Consider the following 20,391-nt stretch of genomic DNA (forward strand, 5'->3'; position numbering starts at 1 on the left):
CCTAGGGCTTGCCGATCAGAAGGTCGGCGGTTCGAATCCCCGTGACGGGGTGAGCTCCCGTTGCTCTGTCCCAGCTCCTGCCAACCTAGCAGTTCGAAAGCAAGTGCAAGTAGATAAATAGGTACCACTCCGGCGGGAAGGTAAATGGCGTTTCCATGCGCTGCTCTGGTGCGCCAGAAGCAGCTTAGTCATGCTGGCCACATGACACAGAAGCTGTCTGCGGACAAATGCCAGCTCCCTCAGCCAGTAAAGCGAGATGAGCGCCGCAGCCCCAGAGTCGGCCACGACAGGACCTAATGGCCCCTTTACCTTTTAACAGCAGGTGGGGGAGGTTAAGTTAAATGCAGTTTGCCCTTTGGGCTCTCAAAGATGGCTTGCTGCTGTGCCTGTTCTTAAAGCAACTCCTATCAGAGTTGTAGCAGCAAAGCACCGCCCACGCCATGCTGTCAAAGAGCTTCATGAAGCCCTTGAACAGTCAGAGTATCTTGGGAGCTCTAGCTATAGTGTTGGGAACTGTAGCTCTGTGAAATCAGAGCCCCTCAAAAAACTATAGTTCCCATGTTTGGTGGGGGAGCCATGGCTTGGAGGTTGTGCCACGGTTCCCACTTCAGAGCCCCAGTGTGGCCGCCAGCATCCTAAGGTGCTTAAGTGGTGGGTGGTATCTATTGGAATTGGTAGCATGGGAGGCAAGAGAGACCAACAGCAGCTGGAGAGAGGCCACAAGTTCTAGGAAGGTCCCCATCCTCCTCTGAGGCGAAGGAGAAGGAAAGCTGGCTCTTCCAATTAACCACACTGGCATCTTCTGGGCCAGGGGTCAGCAAACTTTTTCAACATACTGTCCCTCAGACCTTGTGGGGGGCAGGACTATATTTTGGAAAAAAAATATGAACGAATTCCTATGCCCCACAAATAACTCAGAGTTGCATTTTAAATAAAAGGACACATTCTACTCATGTAAAAACACGCTGATTCCCGGACCGTCTGTGGGCCGGATTTAGAAGGCAATTGGGCCAGATCCAGCCCCCGGGCCTTAGTTTGCCTACCCATGTTCTTGGCCATGCTGGCACCTTTATTGATCCAAAAACCAGAGGGAACTTGCCAGTGGCCCACTGGGTCTGGCATCCTGTTCTCACAATGGCCAGCCAGATGGGAAACCAGCAAGCAAGATCTGACCACAAGAAATCTCTCCCCTAATAGCCTCCTTAAATTTGTCTAGTCTTCATTTAAAACCATCTAAGTTGGTGGCCCTCACTGCCTCCTGTGCAAGCAAGTTCCATAGTTTTACCATGCACTGCAGTAAGAAGTACTTGCCATTATCGCTCCTAAATATTCCCACAATCTGTGGGGTGCATTCTAGCTATATACCTGGGTTGCCAGGTATTAGACTCCTTCGAACTCAGAGCCTCTGCAAGGGTGGGCCAACCAATTAAGATGGTCTGCCCCAGGAGACTGATAGATCCGAATGGATTCCTGGTGGCGCTTGAAGAGTTTTCTGTCACCTTTGCAAGCGACCATCAAAGCCCTGGTGGACTTCCGGAACAGAGAAATGACCCGGGCGGTGGACAAGATCACTTCTGAGTGTCCCCTGGTTCTCTGTGATGAAATGAGTCTGACCAAGCACAGGACAGAGCCTCTTTGAAGCCCTACTACTGTGGCAGTGCAGGGAGCAAATAAATCTTTTTTCTCTGCCTCATTTGTACCAGTGAGGAGCTGTCCAACAGAGCTGTTTCAAGTGGTCAGGGGTCTTTTACACTCTGACCCGTGTGAGGAAAGTTTAGACCACTCAATGGCCCACTGTGAACTATTTGTTCAGCACTTCCCTGACAAAATTGTTCAGATCCATTCTGACTTGGACACTATAATTGATACAAGTTTGGTGGATGTAACTTTGGCCTTTGCTTGTCCATTGTTAATGGATACTTTTCAATTTGCACAGCCCAAGGATGTGAAGAGGATCCTTGAAAACGTGAGAGCTAGATCCTTGTCCTTCCTGACTCATCGAAATGGCCAGCAGGGGACTGGCTGAGTCCTTACAACAAGGCGCAATTCCAGCAGGCCTAAAAGAGGCAGTTTTAAGACCTCTTTTTAAAAGCCCTCCCTGGATCCCACCATATCGGATAATTATTGGCCAGTCTCTAATATCCCATTCTTGAGCAAGGTACTGGAACATGTGGTGGCATCTCCAGGGTTTCTGAAGGAAAGGGGTCATCTCTATCCATTTCAATATGGTTTCAGGCCTGGTTATGGGACAAAGATGACTTTGGTCACCTTGGTAGATGTCTTACACTGGGGACTGGACTGACTGTGTGTGTCCCTGATGGCTGTCCTTCTGGGCCACCTTGCTGGGATGGGACTTGGAAGAACAGTCTTACCATGGCTCCATTCCTTTCTGGTGGGCACACCCAGAAGGTAGTGCTGAGGGGCTCTCGTCCCTCAGGGTTCTGTCCTGCCATGTTATATAACATTTACATCAAACTGCTGGGAAATGTGGTCTGCAATTTTGGTGTTGATTTCACTAGCATGCTGATGCTAGTGAACACCCAGTGCTTTTTCTCCTTTCCACCTAAATCTACAACAACAACAATTTATTATTATTATTATTCCGCACTGTAGCTCCTCATTCTGTAATGAACCTGATTACTTTCCCTGAAAAGCTGAAGAAAATGAAACCATGGATTTCTCACTTTACAGTCCTCATTTCTTACCAAGATGTGTCTGTACTGTACCTGTTCACCCATGGCACTGTGGTGACCCCCTGCAATGCTTACGCCCTGTGAGTCCTTAATATGCAGGTGTTGATTTATAATCAGGACCCCAGGCACAGTACAAATTCCTCTGTAATGTCACCATGACAGCAGTGATGCCACACACACAACTCCATACAACATATATTTACAAAAATACACCTTCCCCCCCCTCACTGTTCTCTTTAAAGATAGGTCCACCTTCTCCTTTTCTGAGCAGAGGATGTCACTGAGGAACTACCAGAAGTCAAACAAGCAATCCCCATGGCACCTTAAGCACTAACGGATTAACAGTGCAACTCCTTGTGTGTCTACTTGGAATTACGCTTTCTGTGTCCAGTGGGGCTTACTAAGCATTCTTAGAACTTATTATGGCAAGAACTTTAATGGAGCAGAGCCCACATTGCTCCTTAAAGCCTCTGCTAAATAATAATAATAATAATAATAATAATAATAATAATAATAATAATAATTAATAATAAAAAATAATTTTATTTATATCCCGCCCTCCCCAGCCAAAGCCGGGCTCAGGGTGGCTAACAACAATCAAAATAGTCCAACATTCTAAAACATTCATTATAAAATTAATTAAATCAAATTAAAATCAAATTAATGGCAACCATCAAGCAAAATTTTGTGCAGATTGCCAGAGGAGGGGGTCAGGCTGCGCCCTGACAAAAGGCCTGGTGGAACAGCTCTGTCTTGCAGGCCCTGCGGAAGGATGTCAGGTCCTGCAGGGCCCTAGTCTCTTGTGACAGAGCGTTCCACTCTGGAATAAGACTGCAGTCTTCCATATAAATGGAAATGGTCTGAAGACGCATGGAGCTAAAGCTAAGCAGGTCTGGGGCTGAGTTCACACTATAACTTTAAAGCTCATTTGAAACACATAACTTCCCTCAAAGAATTCTGGGCACTGTAGTTTAACTCTCACTGAGTCACAATTTGCTACAACCCTAAAGAAATTATTATCATTATCATTATTATTCTGTTTTACGTCTTAGAATATTCACAGACAACCTTAAAATATCAGTGACTTCCCTTCCTCTCTTTCCATGCTTCATTTTGCACAACATAAATACCTGCATATTTTATATAAACTAAACTATTCAGTATTCCATTATTACATCCATCAAAACTTATTTACACTGTTGAATTTATCTTAACGCTGTCCACGTTTTCAAATAAACACAATTTTCCTCCATACATTCAATAAACATGCTCCAATCTTCTTGCTCTCTTATTCTATATGTTAGGTCTGCAAGCTGCACATATTCCATCAGTTTAAGTTGCCAATCTTCTTTAGTCAGGACGTCACTCGTTTTCCATTTTGGGGCTAGCAAAGCACGAGCCGCAGTAGTGACATACATAAATAACCTTTCCAGACACCTGGGAATTTCGATCTGAGTTTTTTTTGGGGGGGAGTACTTTTAAACATTTTTTTCAGTTCATTATGAATTATTTCCCAATACTCTCTTACCCTTTTACAGGTCCACCACTTATGACAGAACGTACCCTCAGTCTCATTACATCTCCAACACTTATCTGATTCAGTCTTATACATCTTAGCAAGTCTACTCGGATTTAGAGACCATCTGTAAATCATTTTCAGGTAATTCTCCTTCAAGGAATAACATGCTGTAAATTTCAGATCACTCCTCCAAAGTTTCCCCCAAAGATTAAAATCTATATTGTGTCCTAAATCTATTGCCCAGTGTGTCACAGAGGCTTTGACAAGCTCGTCTTTTGTTTCCCACTCTAATAACAAATTGTACATTTTAGATAAAAGTTTTTCTTTATTTTGCATGAGTTGTTTTTCAAATTGTGAGCTTCGGTCCAAAAAACAATTTTCCCTGTTATTTTAAACATTTCATATAATTGATGATATTGTAGCCAGTCTGTAACATGGCTCCTTACACTTTCCATTGATTTCAGTTTGGGTTCCCCCTCTGTAAAGTACAGTGGTACCTCGGGTTACAGACGCTTCAGGTTACAGACGCTTCAGGTTACAGACTCCCTAACCCAGAAATAGTACCTCGGGTTAAGAACTTTGCTTCAGGATGAGAAAAGAAATTGCGTGGCAGCGGGAGGCCCCATTAGCTAAAGCGATACCTCAGGTTAAGAACAGTTTCACGTTAAGAACGGACCTCCAGAACGAATTAAGTTCTTACCACTGTATAGCAATTCCCTGTAAGTTGCCCACTGTCTATCCATATTAACTCTCTTTATTGTAAAAGCCTCAATAGAAGACAGCCATAAAGGTTTTTCCTTTCCAGCAGACTTTTATATTTCTCCCAAACTCTATACAAATTCTTCCTTAGAAAATGGTTTGTAAAACTTTTGTAAATTTTCGCCTTCCCATACCATAAACATGCATGCCAGCTGAATTTTAAATCATGACCTTCTAAGCCCAGGATGTCTGCATTATCCAACGTAATCCATTCTTTTAACCAACACAAACCCTAAACAAATTACAGTGCCCAGAATTCTTTGAAGAAAATAATGTGCTTCAACTGTGATATAAAGCTATAGTGCTGGTTTGTCTTAAACAGTTCAGTCCCATTCAATTTTTAAAAAAAACATATTAATAGCATACCTCTCCTAACTCAACAGCAGAAGCAAAACAGCCAAAATATACTTTATGCCTGCAATTGATATAGCCAACTCAAGACAGCACTGGAAAGTGTTTTCTGTCTATAATATTCTTTTTAAAAGCAAGGTAGGGAAAAGAGACACTGAAGAGAAGCTTGACATAACCAGAGCTTTGTACGGAAAGGTTAAGCTTCAATTGCCTGACCTCCCTCAAAGACCGGGTGAATGTTTAGCAGCTGGTGTTGTGCATGGCTGGTGGGGATCCAGCCAGCTACAACCAGTGAACCAGGATATCCTTGTCATCCATCTCCCACTCCATCTGAGAGCAAGGTCTCTTCTGCACGTCTGCCAAGGGTCCAGTAATTCCAGAAGAGGAGAGAGAGAGAGATTTGTTTCCCAACCACTTTCAAAAGACAGAAATCAAAGAAACAGCCATGGATGCTGATCCAAGGATCTGCCTGGCGTTCCTATATAAGAACGACCCTTTCTATTCACTCTGCCTTTCAGACTTGCTGACAGCACCCCAGCAGGTTAAGAATAAGTTTCTCAAGGAGCAGAAGGACCTAACAATGGTAAGGTGACCAGTTTCATTGCTTTCCCTCACCCTCAACAGATGTTATTGTTGTTGTTTATTGTTATGTACTGAAGTTCTCACCCTGGGCCAGCAGGGGGATACTGTAGATAGTTATGCAAATGAAGGATCGAACATGACGTTCAGTGATTGGATAGTTTTAGAAAGTTGCTACAGTAACATTGTACTTGAGCTCTATATAAGCAGGCTGACTGAGCCCTTCAGTTTTGTTCTGTTCTGGCCTCTGAATAAACAAGAGCTGTTTGAAGAACCGCTGTGTCGTCTGATATGTTCACCCACAACTTAACATTTATTAAATTTGATTGTTTCATTGTTCGTTTCCAGACTATAAAGAAACTGGAACAGCAGAAGCTGAGCAGGCTGCGACAACTGAACGAGGAGAAAAAACAGTTCACTCTGCTCATGAGGAAGAAACTGAGCCCCGGGGTCATCATCAGGACAGGGTCATCCATGACCATGGAAAGAGGTTCCCAGAGGACATTCTCCAGTGTCCAGTTTTCTTCTCTGGCTTCAAGCAAGAGCAGCTGGAAGAGGCATGGCAGCAAGCCACACCCCCGATCAGGCCCTGGCTTCTTTTCAGCCATTGGACGATAGGTTCCTGCAACTCACACTCCAAACGTTTTGCAATGTAAGCTTGACACCCAGGGAGAATTGGATCTTAAAAATGTAACGTTCCAGGCCAGGCATGGAGAACCTTACTGGGACTGCTGGGAATTGCAGTTCAGCAACATCTGTCCTTGCTTAACCTAACTCACATGATTATTGTCAAGATTTAAAAGTGGCGTACAATAGCAGCATGATCCCATGTATGTCTACTCAGAAGTATGTCATGTTGCGTTCAGTGGGATTTTTCCCCAGGTAAGGGCAGACACAAGGATCTGGCCTTCCTTGTCAGATCCAGTTCCGCAGTCCTGCAACATAAAATCAGCCCCAATTCTCTGGAAGAAAGGCAGGATTCAAAAGTGATCTGAGAGTTCTGTGCAAGCCTGAATGTCTGAACTGGCTCTTCTGTGTTTTCCACCCACAGGCACCCAATCTTTATTTCCCAGGCTCTGTGCCGGTAGCGAATATATACAAATGCCTAGACAGCAAGAAGGAATGAACAAGAAGTGGAAGTTAGCTGCCTCTTAGTGGTCACGATGCCGTCCATGAACTTTCACGGAATTATCAACAAAGAGTGTTGTTTTTAAAAAAGTGAAAGGTAACCATAGGCAGTCTCCACTCAGTCCCACTTCAGAGGCGGGCGAGGCTGCAATCCTATTGCAATCCACACTTTAAACCTGGTGTAATCTCTACTGAACTCAATGGGACTTATTTTTGTAGACATGTACAAGATTGCAGTTTTATGTATAAATTTGTTCACGTGCACATTTGAGGAGATATGTGAACAGAGAAGACTTCTCTAGGACTGATGAATGTAGGCTTGGAAACAGCTACTAACCCGGTTGCAAATGAGTGGTAGCAACTGCCAGCAGGTGGATCGGGCAGAATTCTGTATATTGAAAGTAATTCAGTTCCTCACACTTCTTTTCAGGCAATTAATGTCATAAACTACTAACGCAGACATAGGAATCTTATAAATGTCAGGTGCTGATGTCAGGATCTAGTCCACGGTTGATTTTCTGAGCATGCAACTCCATTGTTGTATCACCTGCAGTGACTTCTGCAGTGGACCCGATTCAAAGCAGTGACTATTACAAGAGGCAAATCGCTTTCCTGCAAAATCGGAAAAGCAACTAATTTTCCAAGCCAATATACCATTTGTACGTTACCCACTCATCGCACAGTCTGCAGCAGCTGGACTGATTTTGGGAGGCTGCTCTGTGAACAATTAGCCTCCAGTTTTATTTCTTTTGCATCAACTTCAAGTTAATTTCTGGATGAAATTCAGAGTGCCTGTTCTTACCTAGAAAGCCCAAGCAGTTTGGGACCAGGACACTTGAAGGACTACCTGCTCCCAGATTGTCTTGCATCCAATGTCGAAGGCCCTGCTATGCACCCTCCTGCTTTCAAAACCTCAACTGGTTGGAACATGAGATGGGTCCTTTTCTACGGAGGCTTCTGACTTGTGGCTCCATCTCCCCCCTGTATTTTTTGCTTCAGACACCTTTCAATGTAGGTTAAATTTGACTGTTTTGTCGTTCAGGTAATTGAACCGTTCTTAATTTGAACTTTTAAAAATTGCAGGTTAAGTCATTTTATGAACTTCTTTGTAAGCTGCTTTGAGGGTTTTTGTAATTAAAGAAAAGTGGGACATGCATTTTTAACTAAATAAAGTAACTACGCAGTTTAGTGGGCCAGAGGACTGTGCACTTGCGCAACTCCTACCCGTTTCTTGTGTAGATATCCTGCATAGGCCCCTTCTAAATGAGCCTGATTTTATGTCTGTCCACCAATGGTGGTTCCTGTAAAGGGTCTTGCCTACAGCAAAGCTCTTCAAATAAATTATAGGCTGTTACAGGGAAAACACCTGAATCCTGTGTTCTTAGAAGCAGTTTATTAAGGAAAAGTTACAAAACATTTGTAAAACAAAACAGCATTGAGATGGCAAAGATTCAGTATAATATACAGGCCTGTCAATAAATTACAGCGTCTCTAGAAAGCACTGGTTCCTGATAGACCACCAAATGTAACATAAATCTTTAAATTTGGGCTCAGGAAGCAAAGCACGCACAGACAACTATTTGTGGAAGGATGGAATAAAGTGTGTTTTGGCTGTGCTGAAACCATGTCCAACATTCAAGGAAATAAAATTGCATGGCAGAGGATTTCTGCCAGAAGTACAGAAAAGGAGAAAAGGTTATGCCTCAGAACACTATTCAATCTTTCCTTGCGGCTGGTCAAACATGAGACAGGATAAGCCACTTGGTACTGCAGTGTGGAAGACCAAACCTTTCCTGGTTTCTCAAAGCAGAGTAAACTCGGCATGAGCAGCAGCCGCCTTTGTCAGAATTCCTTCATTCTGTTAGGAAACGGATAATTCACGGCATGGAAGCATGTGACTCAGTTTCATTACTGAAATTGCCAAGCAGCTGTTGGTCTGCTTTCAAAGGTGGCATTTAACTGTGATAGGTTAATCTGCTTGTTCCAGCTTAATTTTTGGCTGAGCTGGCTCTGTTTAAAAGCAGATGTAGTGATCACTATTAAAAAGTGTGGTGAGGGTGGACAAATACCTAAGATGCATTGTTAACCCTACTGAAAACCATAGCTCAGAGCAGTCTAGAGTCCAAGGCTTCTGCACTCTTTAAATCGGGCAGTTCTTTCTACTAATTTGAAAGGAGCTCTACAGGACCAGCCCAGGAGCCCCAAAATTTCAGTTCCTAAGGCAAATATTAGATTTCTATTTAAATAATTGGGGCTTTCATTTTAAAGGAAGTGTCACGGCTTAAATTGATTTGATTTGTTCCAAACGGAGCAGTTGGTCCAAGGACGCTATATTAGAGAAGTATCACTCTTGGGTTTACGCATTTCTGGCTTTACAGCTGCACTAGCTGAAGCTGTTGGTCCAAGGCAGTTACAGATTAACCATCCTGACTTTGTAATCTAGCACAAGTTTTAAGTGTCAACATGGGCCACTGAACAGACTAGTTGCATCCAACTTATGTGGCTGTTCCAAAACGTTTAGCCCCAGAGATTATCATACAGGTCCCTCTTTTCCAGTGTCCCATAACCGTCATCGGTAGCTTAACAGCTACAATGTGAAATTCACATGGAAATCAACATACACCAACAATGCTGTTAGACAGCCAATTTCAATTTCTTTTTCTTAGACTTCATGACAGCTGGCAGTGAAATCTTGAATGCAGTCCTGGAATGACAAAAAAATAATAATCCTGGCTGGGATGCTAGAAGCTGCACCTGTGGAGGTGTTCACACATAACATTAAGCCATTGTTTGTTTTATCTAAGATGTGTTGAACAATCCAGGATCAGTCTTGTGATCAAGCAAAGTAACAGTGGCTTGTTTCACCTGATGTTGCTTTTGTTACCTAACTGCTCCCGCCTTGCTCCAGGTGCCTATGGGAAGCCCACAAGGAGAACCCGGGTGCAACAGCACTCACCTCATCCACAGTTCCCAGGGGCCTGTGTCCAGAGGCACAGTGGAGCCAGAACGTGGCCATTGTGGCCAACAGCCATTGGTAGCCACATCCGCCATAATTTGTCTACTATTTTAAAGTTGTCCCAGCTGGTGGCCATCAGCACTTATTGTGGGAGCAAAATCCACATGCATTGTGTGAACAGGTACTTGTTATTTGTCCTGAATCTTCAACATGTCTAGTAGGGTCATGCAGCTAAGAAGGGAAGGGGTCAAATTCCTGTCTACAAACTACTGAAAACTATGCCCAGTTCCAGTTCCCACAAACATGATGGACACATGTCTGAAACCCTCTCTCTGCAAGAATGAGGGCCAGAAACTTTTTATATGCAGAGAATGCAGAACAAATGCAGCCCTAACTGGACATGTTTTATTTTAAATATATATATATATAAATATATATCAAGGTCACTTACTCACAAGTGGTGCAAATTGGACTGAAGCTGCAGAATACTGTGTGGACAAAAGAACAACAACAGATACATTCAGTCAGTCTGTAGACTGGTTAAGGAAGGCTACAGATATCAATCAAAACCTGGTGAAACCAATCGGATAATAAGACTTACTTGACAAACACACAGAGCAGACATAACCGATTTCAATGAGATTTCTGTGGCAGAAGCAGGCAGCTCGGTAGTCAACATGAACAGGGGGTGGGAGAATTAGCTGTGATCTTTGTTCTTGGTCAGGCAGATATACCCACTGTAATAATAATAATAATAATAATAATAATAATAATAATAATAATACAGTGGTGCCCCGCAAGACGAATGCCTCGCAAGATGGAAAACTCGCTAGATGAAAGAGTTTTCCGTTTTGGAGGTGCAGCGCAAAACGAATTTCCTATGGGCTTGCTTTGCAAGACGAAAAGGTCTTGCGAGTTCCTGCGGGTTTTTTTTCCTCCCCCCCTTTTTCTAAGCCGCTAAGCCGCTTATCAGCTGATCCGATAAGCCGCTAAAAGCAGCTAAAAGCCGCTAATAGCGCTAATCCGTCAATGGGCTTACTTCGCAAGACGAAAAAACCGCTAGACGAAGAGAATCACAGAACGGATTCTTTTCGTCTTGCGAGGCACCACTGTAATAATAATAATAATAATAATAATAATAATAATAATAGCAGCAGCTTTCTAACTTCAGAGAACATGGCTAGATTAAAGTAGGGGTCGGGTGAAGGTAGATTAGGATGCATTAGAAAAGCACAGGGCAATTTGCAATGTCTGACAGGAGTTCCCAACTCCCAATTGTCACAACACAGTAAGTTTTTTTTTTCCTAAACTACTGTACATTGTTGGAATCCTTGGCCATAGTAACCCAGATGTGGCTTTGACCTTGCACATCCAGGTCACTCCAGTGGATGGCTCATGGGGTTCATTTGGCAACTGGCGCCACCCAATGAGCCACTGTTTCACACCTGGCACTAGTTGGGAGACACTGGGGTTCCAGTATAAAAAAGATGCTGACAGCCAGGTAAATTCCACAAGCCTTAAGTTTGCCCACACCTGGATCTGAGGACTAAGAATGTCAAGGACTTACTTCCTGGATAAAGCCAAAGTGCGCAGAGCCCGTTGCTTTGTTTCCAATGGTGGTTAGTCAGTTGTCTTTGGCAGCTTGAAAGCACGGTGCATTGTCTTATGTTCACAAGCACATTGTCTCTGAACCTGGAGGCTCCATTTAACCCATGGGTAGGCAAACTAAGGCCCAGGGGGCTGGATCCGGCCCAATCGCCTTCTCAATCCAGCCCGCAGACGATCCGGGAATCTGTGTTTTTATATGAGTAGAATGTATCCTTTTATTTAAAATGCATCTCTGCATTTTATGGGTTATTTGTGGAGCCTGCCTGGTGTTTTTACATGAGTAGAATGTGTGCTTTTATTTAAAATGCATCTCTGGGTTATTTGTGGGGCATAGGAATTCGTTCATTTGTTTTTCCAAAATATAGTCCGGCCCCCCACAAGGTCTGAGGAACAGTGAACCAGCCCCCTGCTGAAAAAGTTTGCTGACCACTGATTTTATCTCATGACTGAGAGCCTCTTATACAGCTATCCTCTATGGAGCAAAGTCTACCTATCCAAAATGTTAGCACAAAATTTATTCATTTACCCTCCCTGGAAAGCTTAAAAAAACTGTAAATCACTGAACTGAGAATCAATCCAAGGCCACAAAAGGTTTGGGCCTCCCATATGTCAAGAAGAAAAGGGGCACTCTACAGATCATCACACAAAATGCAGGCATGACTCTTGGTCCAACAATTTATACAAGCTTCTCCATGGAGCACTTTTGAACCAGAATAAATATAGAGGTGATTAGAAAAGTGGAACTCACCAGCAAATACTGCAGCAGAGATGGCATATGGGGAACTTTCAAGTAAATGCCACCAGTAATATCGCAAGCCTGGAAAACATGGCGTTATTACTTCAAAAACAATGTAACACCAGGAGGTAGTAAGTAGCTTAGTGGTAGAACATATGCTTTGCATGCAGAAGGCCCCATGTTCAATCCTGGATTATTCAGGTAAGATTAGGAAAGATCCCGTCTGAAAGAGTTACTACCAGTAAAGCGAGGTGGACTCAGCATAGGGAATGCCCTGACTCAGCATAAGGAATCTTCATATGCGCCTGGGGCCTGTCCATATCTGTTAATTCCCTTAAAAATAATAAAAAGCTCCTAGACCTCATGACTGTCACGACCTCTTCCTATTTGCTAGATATCTGGATATTCTAAAATTTACTTCAGGGGATGGAAGCCCCTCTCCTGCAAAAGAATTCCAAGATAACAATACCTTCCATACTCAAACAATGTGCAAATAATGCAAATGGTGTACAATGATAATAGTCAGATGTGCGGCAATAACTTCCCAGGTTGTGCTGTGATTTCTACTGGGGTGCTGATCAAAAGGCTTTCTAACACTATAATCTATTTGCAGGACAGACAGACAGAATTGTAGAGTTAGAAGGGACCCCGTGGGGTCACCTAGTCCAACCCCCTGCAGTGCAGGAATCACAACTAATGCATTCTGGTAAATAAAGCACAACAACCATCAGCTGTGCCTCCTTTGTCTGGATGACGTCTCACTCTTCTTTCCCCTCCCTGCACCACCTTTTCCAAATTTATGCAGCCAATGACAATTACTCAGTAACATCTTACCTGCTGCAAGAGCCCTGAATCAGAATCCAGAACGCAGGCATCAATCAAAATATTCTGAAAAACCAGGGGAAATGAGTTAGGTTTTATTGAAAATGTGAGTAAAGGAAAGAGCAGTTTTGTCTTTTTATTTAAACCATTTATATACCACGTAACTAGAAACATCCCTAGGTGGTTTACAAGGATGCAATATAAAAAGTATAAATCAGTTCTAAAGTCAGGCTCCAATTAAAACGCTAGCTGGAATTTTTAAAAGGCAACAGTAGGCACTGGAAGTTCAACAGGGTGGAGGTCTGACACTGACCTTAACTGGAAGAGTTCCACAAAATTGCGGCCACAACTGTGAATGCAGGACTCTGGTGGATGCCACTAATAGTGACCCCCCTCCCTCCTGCAAAGACCTCAGTGATTGGGCAGGAAGATAAGGGATCAGGCAGCCCCAAATTATTAAGGGACTTGCACATTAATACAAGCAGGAAAGGAGAAGAAGTAACAATAATAGTAATAGTAATAGTAGTAGTAATAATTTATTTGTACCCCGCCCATCTGGCTGGGTTTCCCCAGCCACTCTGGGCAGCTCCCAACAGAATATTAAAGGGAAGGGTAGGCAAGCTTGAGGGTTGCTGCAGCTCATTCTTGCAAGAATCCACTAAGGTTTAGCATCAGAACTGAGCTGGGTCCATGAGTTCATGGTGAAGGCAAGTGAGGATGTGGACTTTAATCTATGATGTGGTGGTCCGACTCTGTAGAAGGCAGCTTCCAATGTTCCAAAAGCCAGAGCCACAATAAACCTATTGCTCCAACAGCAGAGAACCTGTGGCCATCCACAGATGTTGCTGGACGACAACTCTGGCCGTTCCTGACTTGGCCATCTTGTTTGGGGCTGATGGGAGTTAGACCCCAACAGAATCCAAAGGGCTACAGGGTCTCCACTCATGTTATGTTTTTAAAGGTGTGGGTGTTTGCATTTTTAACTGTCAGCTTTCCCCCCCTGTCTTGAACACAACACAGAGCAGTTAGTTTTAAAAATCAGGGCTGGGACGATATCCAGAGGCATTGTTAGGCTCCATTGCACCATTGGCAAGAGCAGCGCTGGCACTCTCCCGTCCCTGGTGACCTCTGCTGAGGCACCCAGAGGAGAAGCAGCCCAGGGAGCAGGTGGACTGATGATGAGCCGCTCCAAGCCAGAGTGGAGAGGCACAATTTTTGCACCCCTGTGGGCCTGCATCCTTGGTGGGGGCCAACCTGGCCAACCCGAGTATGCCCCTGATTTAAACATGTTAAGTAATACTACTGGTGTCAGAATCAACTATTGGCATCACCTGTTTCTGGGCTGCAAAGATCACATTCATGAAGTTCATGTACTGCAACGCACTGTCCTCAGCAGCTTTTATGACCTGGTGAAGAAATTGGCATTTCTTAGTCTACTCTACTGACCAAGTGGAGTCTGCTGGGATTCAGTATTTGTAAGGAAATCTGAAAAGTCTTACCAAAATCCTAGACTTGATTTCCTGGCTGGCTGCATATTGAAGGAGGGGAGGAGGAAAGAGGGGAAATATATATATATAAAATTGTATGTAACTCCAACAAAGCTTTGCTGTCAATCTGTTCACAAAATCTCTATGCAGCCTCCATTGTTTGTTTTCTTTAAGCAAAGTTAAATGTTAAGTCACCTGACTATAATCATAGCTCAGTAGCAGAGCACATGCTTGGCAGGTTCAACACTTGACATCTCCAGTTTAAAAAAAAAAAAAGGATCCAGGAATCCGCCTTGGCAACTCAGTTGGTAGAGCATAGGACTCTTAATCCCAGGGTTGTGGGTTCACGCCCCATGCTGGGCAAAAGATTCCTGCATTGCAAGGGGTTGGGCTAGATGACCCCTGTGGTCCCTTCCAACTCTACAATTCTATGATTCTATGAAGTGATGGGAAGATCCTTCTATGACTGAGACCCTGAAGTCTGGAGGGGACCACAAGGGCACATACTGGAGCAAACTGGGCTAGACAGACAAACAGTCTGGCATGCTGTAAGACTGCTTCCTATATACCCCAAACATTGTTAAGGACTGGCTGGAAAACAGGATATGAAACCTTAGTTTAAAGATATTCCAGAAACTCTTGTTAATATCAACCATGGTTAACTGCAAGCCATAGTTTAAAAACAGGGCTTTCCCTATATTTGCCTTCCAAGTCCAGAGCTTAGTTTGGCAAGCTATACTATAGTTTTGCTGTATGTTTCAGACCTTAACCAGGGCTCAGGTATGCATGCATTAGGCCAAATTATATCTAATATCTGCACAGAAAACAACACACACATGCAAAGGTCAATTAATAAATCTTAAGAGTAGTAAGCTCATTTAATTCAGAGTAATAAAGATGAAAAAAGTCAACCCACATTTCTCTCTCTCTTAATTTGTTCCCATTTTCTATTTTAAAAACCCCAGTAACTGTTACTGAGTTAAGCATAATACTGTACCTTTTCCCTCTTTAGTCATCCTGTGAATATCTAAGACATGTAATATTCAGGAATAATTTGTTAAAAATAAGAGCGTCTTCATGTAACAGATGTTATAAAAGCAGAATTTCTGGGCTATGGGTACAAATACATCTGGCCTGATATATAAGGCACCTTTTTATGCTCCCATGGGTTTATATGTATGCACTGCCAGCTCTTTTGCATGAATCAGCTCTCTTCTTGCCTGTTCCATTAAACATTTAGAATAACTCCTTCATCCTCCTTCCTGAACTGCGACCATGCCTAAGTATGGATAGCTTCATTTATCCCCAGTTCTCTCTTGCTATGCTTGTCTGTCTCTCCCTTCCCCCGTCCAAATGTTTACTGGATGCCCCACTGTCAAGATGTATGTATACACTGGACGCTCCTTGGGGGCAGAGACCTACTGCTCTCCCCCCACCTTTTTTTTTTTCTTTCTTATAAAACCCTGTATAAAGTATGATGCAGAATGACAGCACAACACATACATAAAACAAATCCAGGAGTGGTTGCAAAAATTATCTCCATGCTTTGGTTTTGAAAGAACAGAAAAAACTTTAAAAGTCTGGTTTCAGAAGGATACAGCAAATTGCTTTAGCAAGAGATCCTGCCAGTAATGATTCCGTCTGCTGCCCTCTTATTTCAGCTGCCACAAAAGAGAAATCACACACACAAACACAACACACAGACAAAATGAGTACATGGTTTGTTATTTCTTGGCTTTATTGTGTTAATTGCACATTATGCTTTAACTACAGGTAGTTCTTTATGATGATGAAAACCTGTTAACCATTTGCTGTGGATTTCCTTCCCCCATGGAACCCCCATGGAAATTAGACTTGAAAGAAGGATTCTATTGTAGCTTATAGAACAGGTTGTGTTGTGTGCCTGGTTCTGGTATGTGTGCAGTGACCACAAGGCTCTCTAGTTTGCAAATGTGCCCACAAGCCTGAAAAGGTTGGTGCCTTCTGTTCTAGGGAATAATTCAAAGGCACATGAGACCACTCCCTTGCTGAAGCTAAGCATGTCTGGGTCTGGTGGTCAGTGCCTGGATGGGAGACTGCCTGGGAAAGGAGATCTAAAATGTTAGAAGCTAAAGAAAGAAATGTATAGTGCAGGGGTTCTCAAAGGGTGTGGCAGGACAGAATGGCAAGTGTGGCAGAAAGATTCAAGGACAATCAAATAAACATTTAAACATTTCAGTGCAGTATAGTATAGTATCAAAATGATTTTTTATTTGCAGAATAAGGATAGGTATCTTTTTAAAATGAGAGCAAGAGCATCAAGTGATACTGAGGACAATCCTGGTTGTGATCCAGAATCGCAGTTCGAACAGAGTGCTGGACAAGACTCATTTATACTTATACCTTGGGAGTGATTTCTGTTCTTATAAAGCTGCACTGTTTTATACTTCCTGGATACACCATTTTCATACGCCATTTTGTTCTATGTCATAAATCAGGCACTGCTATGAGTAGTTTCTTTTTGTTTTCTTATTAATTAAAAAAAAAAAATCCGGAAAGTGTGGCCCAAAGAAAAAAGTTTGAGAACCACTAGTATAGCCATTTAAATCACACATGGTATTTGCAGTGTAGGCATCTCTCAAGACTAAGTAAGAGCAGGTGGCAATTGTCCGTGTCAACTTGGGTGGAGGGAACAGCCACGAAGGAAAAAGAGAAAGTGGATGATGCGGCATCCAAGGGGTCTGCATCCAAGCCTGTAGGCCTCCAGATGTTATGTCCTGACCATTGACCACACTGACTGGGGCTGATTGGAGCTGAACAACATCTGGAGGCCCCCAAGTTCCCCATCCCTTACATAAAGCAAAACTGCCTTTCATAGTAGTGCATTCTAAGGGAAGTCAACCCCCTACCTGGTCATAGGGTTAAATGGTTTAGGAAAAAAGTAAGTAGGAAACACAGAGGCTGTGGAACAAAGCAAAGCAAACCAGCTTCTCATCTTACTGTTAGTCATAAGGTCCTTGATCTCTTCTGCAATAGTTTCATTTATTGTTGTTAACAACTCATATTTTCCATCCTTGCTGCCAGATATATTAGATTCACCAAAGAGATCAGCTGGTGCCCAATGTTTTCCAGGGTAGAGAAAACGACTAAGAGAAATTGAAGTTGTATTAACATAATTACCATAACTAACTTAATTGCCACAATATGAAGCATCAGACAACATTCAGCATTAAAGACAAGATGAAAAGTAAAAAGAAAACGTGCATGATTTTGTTCCTACTGATTTCTATCATACACTTCAGCATATAAAATGCCTTAGAGTTCAGTTCTCATTTATTTTCACAGCAACATTGTGAGGTCGGTAAGGCCCCCTTTGCCCTTTACATGCTCACCTGGCTACAAGCCTCTAGGTGAGCAATCACTGCCTTGCTGGATCATTCACCTGGCGCAAGTCCAAATACATGAATCATCTTTCTGGGTCAGACAAAAAATTCATCGTTGTCAGCACTGTTTCCAAAGAACAGCCAGTTTGATATCTTCTGTGAGGCTCCAAAGAAGAGTAAGTCTGAGATCCAGCCATCCCACCACTGTGTAACTTCAGAATCTGATATGCTGCTATTTGAATTTCACCCACCAAAGCCTCTTCCTAGTCTAGTCTATCCACAGCTCTCTTTCCAAATGCCTGACCATTAAAAAGCTACAACCATCCAAAAAGCTACAATACCTTTCCTGTATATGACTGGCTATCACAGCCAGTTTGTTGTTGCGGTTCATAAATAAGTGCGAGTTTCCCAACACCATGGCTGCATCGAGGCATTTTGATAATGTAAGCTGTGGGTAAAAGCAGGGGAGAATTATTAAACACCACAAAGATTTAAAATGGGAAATTAAATTTGTGAACATCTCATCAAACTGTACTTATGTTGGGCCTTGACAACTGCCCAACAATGCTGACCCCTGGTGCTGGCTCTGCACTGAACACAGCACATTAGCACACTGAATTAGCACATTATCAGTCCAGTTCTAACTACAACGGACATAGGACCACGCACTTAATTGGAAGTTCTTCAGACTCACAGGAACATTTATTTAGTATCAACGCTGAAGACTTCAATCTAGATTATGATGCATCCAAATTAGTGTTGTTGTTATTGTTTTTTTAAAAAGGACAGAAAATCAATGATCCTGGCACAGGTTTCACATATAACGGGAAAGTCTTACCTCTGAGCCTCCTAATGCCTGCTTTCCCCACCAAATAGGGTTAGTGTCAACAACAATGACTAAGAGGTTCAGCTCATCATCTGGAAAAAAATAATGAAATATCAGCCCCCAAAACTGTGAAAACATTAGCTGACAGTTTCCCAGCTCTGTAGGAGGATTGAAATTTACAGTCTTATGTCCAATTTGTTTGTTGCTGTCTCTTAATGATCTACAGAAGGTGCAAGGAACCATTGGCCTCCAGATGCTGTGGGCCTGCAACTCCCATTATCATTGTTGGCCCTGTTGGATGGGCTTGGTCAAAACTGGAGTTCAACAACATCTGGAGGAACACAGCTTCCCCACCCCCAATCTACAGGCAGAAGAAAGGAGATTCCAACTAAACATCAGGAAGAACTTTCTGACGGTAAGAGATGTACAACAGTGGAACAGACTCCCTCAGAAGGTGGTGGCCTCTCATTCCTTGGAGGTTTTTAAGCAGAGAGCGGATGGATGCTTTAGCTGAGATTCCTGCAATGCAGGGTCTTGGATTAATGACCTTCAGGGTCCCTTCCAAATCTACAATTCTATGATTCTATGAGTCTACATCCATCCACAGAGGTGCTATAACAGAAGGCCTGCTCAGTGTGGAAAGCTTCCAGTGTCTTTTTAAATAGATACAGCAGCAGCCCTTGGGAGTTACATTTCTTTCTTTCTTTCTGAATACTGTAGTGTTGATGGGAACCAAGTGTATGTAACCTTGAGCTCTATGATGAAAGACAGGTGGGATATAATTGTAAGAAAATAAAAGAAAATCTTTGTAATAGCTCTTTGAGTTAAATACTATTATTTTCATTTTACAGATAGGAAATGTAATCAAATGTGTAGGCAGTTGGCACCTGTCTGTCTCTGGAGGCAATGGAGGGGTGCCAAGCAAACAAAATTTTACTAGCCCTAAAAGCCAAAGAAAGTTGCCAGAAAAGGAAGAGGTGTGGGGGAGGGGAGAGTGAAAGTGGAGGAGAGAAAGCTGTAAACCATTATTTTGCTCCAGTTAGCACAAATGCTGTTAACATGCAAATGAAAGCTGATCTCTGTGTGTGTGGAGATACGTTTGTGCATTTCAGTGAGTGTTTAGTAGCCTACGTTTACACCTGAATCCCAAGGAGGGGTGGAAATTGTGCTAAGCAGTGAGTGCTTAGATCCCCATTTTAAATGCAGTTTTCTTTTTTTTAAAAAGAGGGGGAGGAGTTCTGCACATATTTAAGGACCAGGAAAAACACTCTGCACATGCTCAGCTGCAGCCACACCACAGAACCAGGACTTAAAACACACACAGAGAGGAGGAACCTGACTCCCCCCCTCCCTCCGGGCTAACGCAACAGGAGCCCGCGGAAGGAGCCAGAATCGCCCCGCCGATCCTTCCCCGCCCCGTTTGTGCCTGAAATCCCGGGGCAGCAGCGGGGAGGCGCCGCCAGGCGCCGCGGACTCACCTCCGCTCATATCGCCCCGCAGCAGGGACAGGCAGGCGGACTTCCGTCGCTCGAGAATGAGGTTGCGCGAGCTTCTGGCGCGTCATC

The 20,391-nt window shown here is 43.2% G+C and overlaps 1 protein-coding gene and 1 long non-coding RNA gene across 3 annotated transcripts; one reads left to right on the forward strand and one right to left on the reverse strand.

Moving 5' to 3' along the window:
* The first annotated feature begins 4,170 nt into the window (after positions 1-4,170).
* LOC309521569 lies at positions 4,171-8,360 on the forward strand. Of its 2 annotated transcripts, none has more exons than XR_014214722.1 (3): positions 4,171-4,353; positions 5,841-5,905; positions 6,250-8,360. It is a non-coding gene; the product is annotated as an uncharacterized lncRNA (long non-coding RNA). The 2 variants fall into 2 exon arrangements; XR_014214723.1 differs by having other exon boundaries at positions 4,171-4,931; positions 6,250-8,294.
* A 47-nt stretch (positions 8,361-8,407) lies between these two features.
* GTF2H3 (general transcription factor IIH subunit 3) lies at positions 8,408-20,386 on the reverse strand. The gene is made up of 13 exons (XM_082204173.1): positions 20,305-20,386; positions 18,839-18,918; positions 18,342-18,448; positions 17,618-17,763; positions 16,237-16,299; positions 15,636-15,665; positions 14,651-14,679; positions 14,483-14,557; positions 13,164-13,217; positions 12,342-12,410; positions 10,587-10,722; positions 10,437-10,473; positions 8,408-9,733 (listed from the first exon to the last, which is right to left on the reverse strand). Exons 1-13 carry the CDS (start codon positions 20,312-20,314, stop codon positions 9,664-9,666), a joined length of 906 nt encoding a protein of 301 aa, XP_082060299.1. The 5' UTR covers positions 20,315-20,386; the 3' UTR covers positions 8,408-9,663.
* Between the last annotated feature and the right edge of the window lie 5 nt (positions 20,387-20,391).

Source organism: Podarcis vaucheri (assembly GCF_965113315.1).
Source record: "Podarcis vaucheri genome assembly, chromosome: 16".
Taxonomy (NCBI): Eukaryota; Metazoa; Chordata; class Lepidosauria; order Squamata; family Lacertidae; genus Podarcis; species Podarcis vaucheri.

Excerpts from the sequence above, each read along its gene's own strand:
- GTF2H3 (XM_082204173.1), bottom strand. Across the intron at positions 14,680-15,635 it reads GATGACTAAAGAGGGAAAAG|CCAGCCAGGAAATCAAGTCT; the intron begins GTACAGTATTAT and ends TTCAATATGCAG. Across the intron at positions 9,734-10,436 it reads CCAATTTGCACCACTTGTGA|GACTGCATTCAAGATTTCAC; the intron begins GTAAGTGACCTT and ends TTGTCATTCCAG.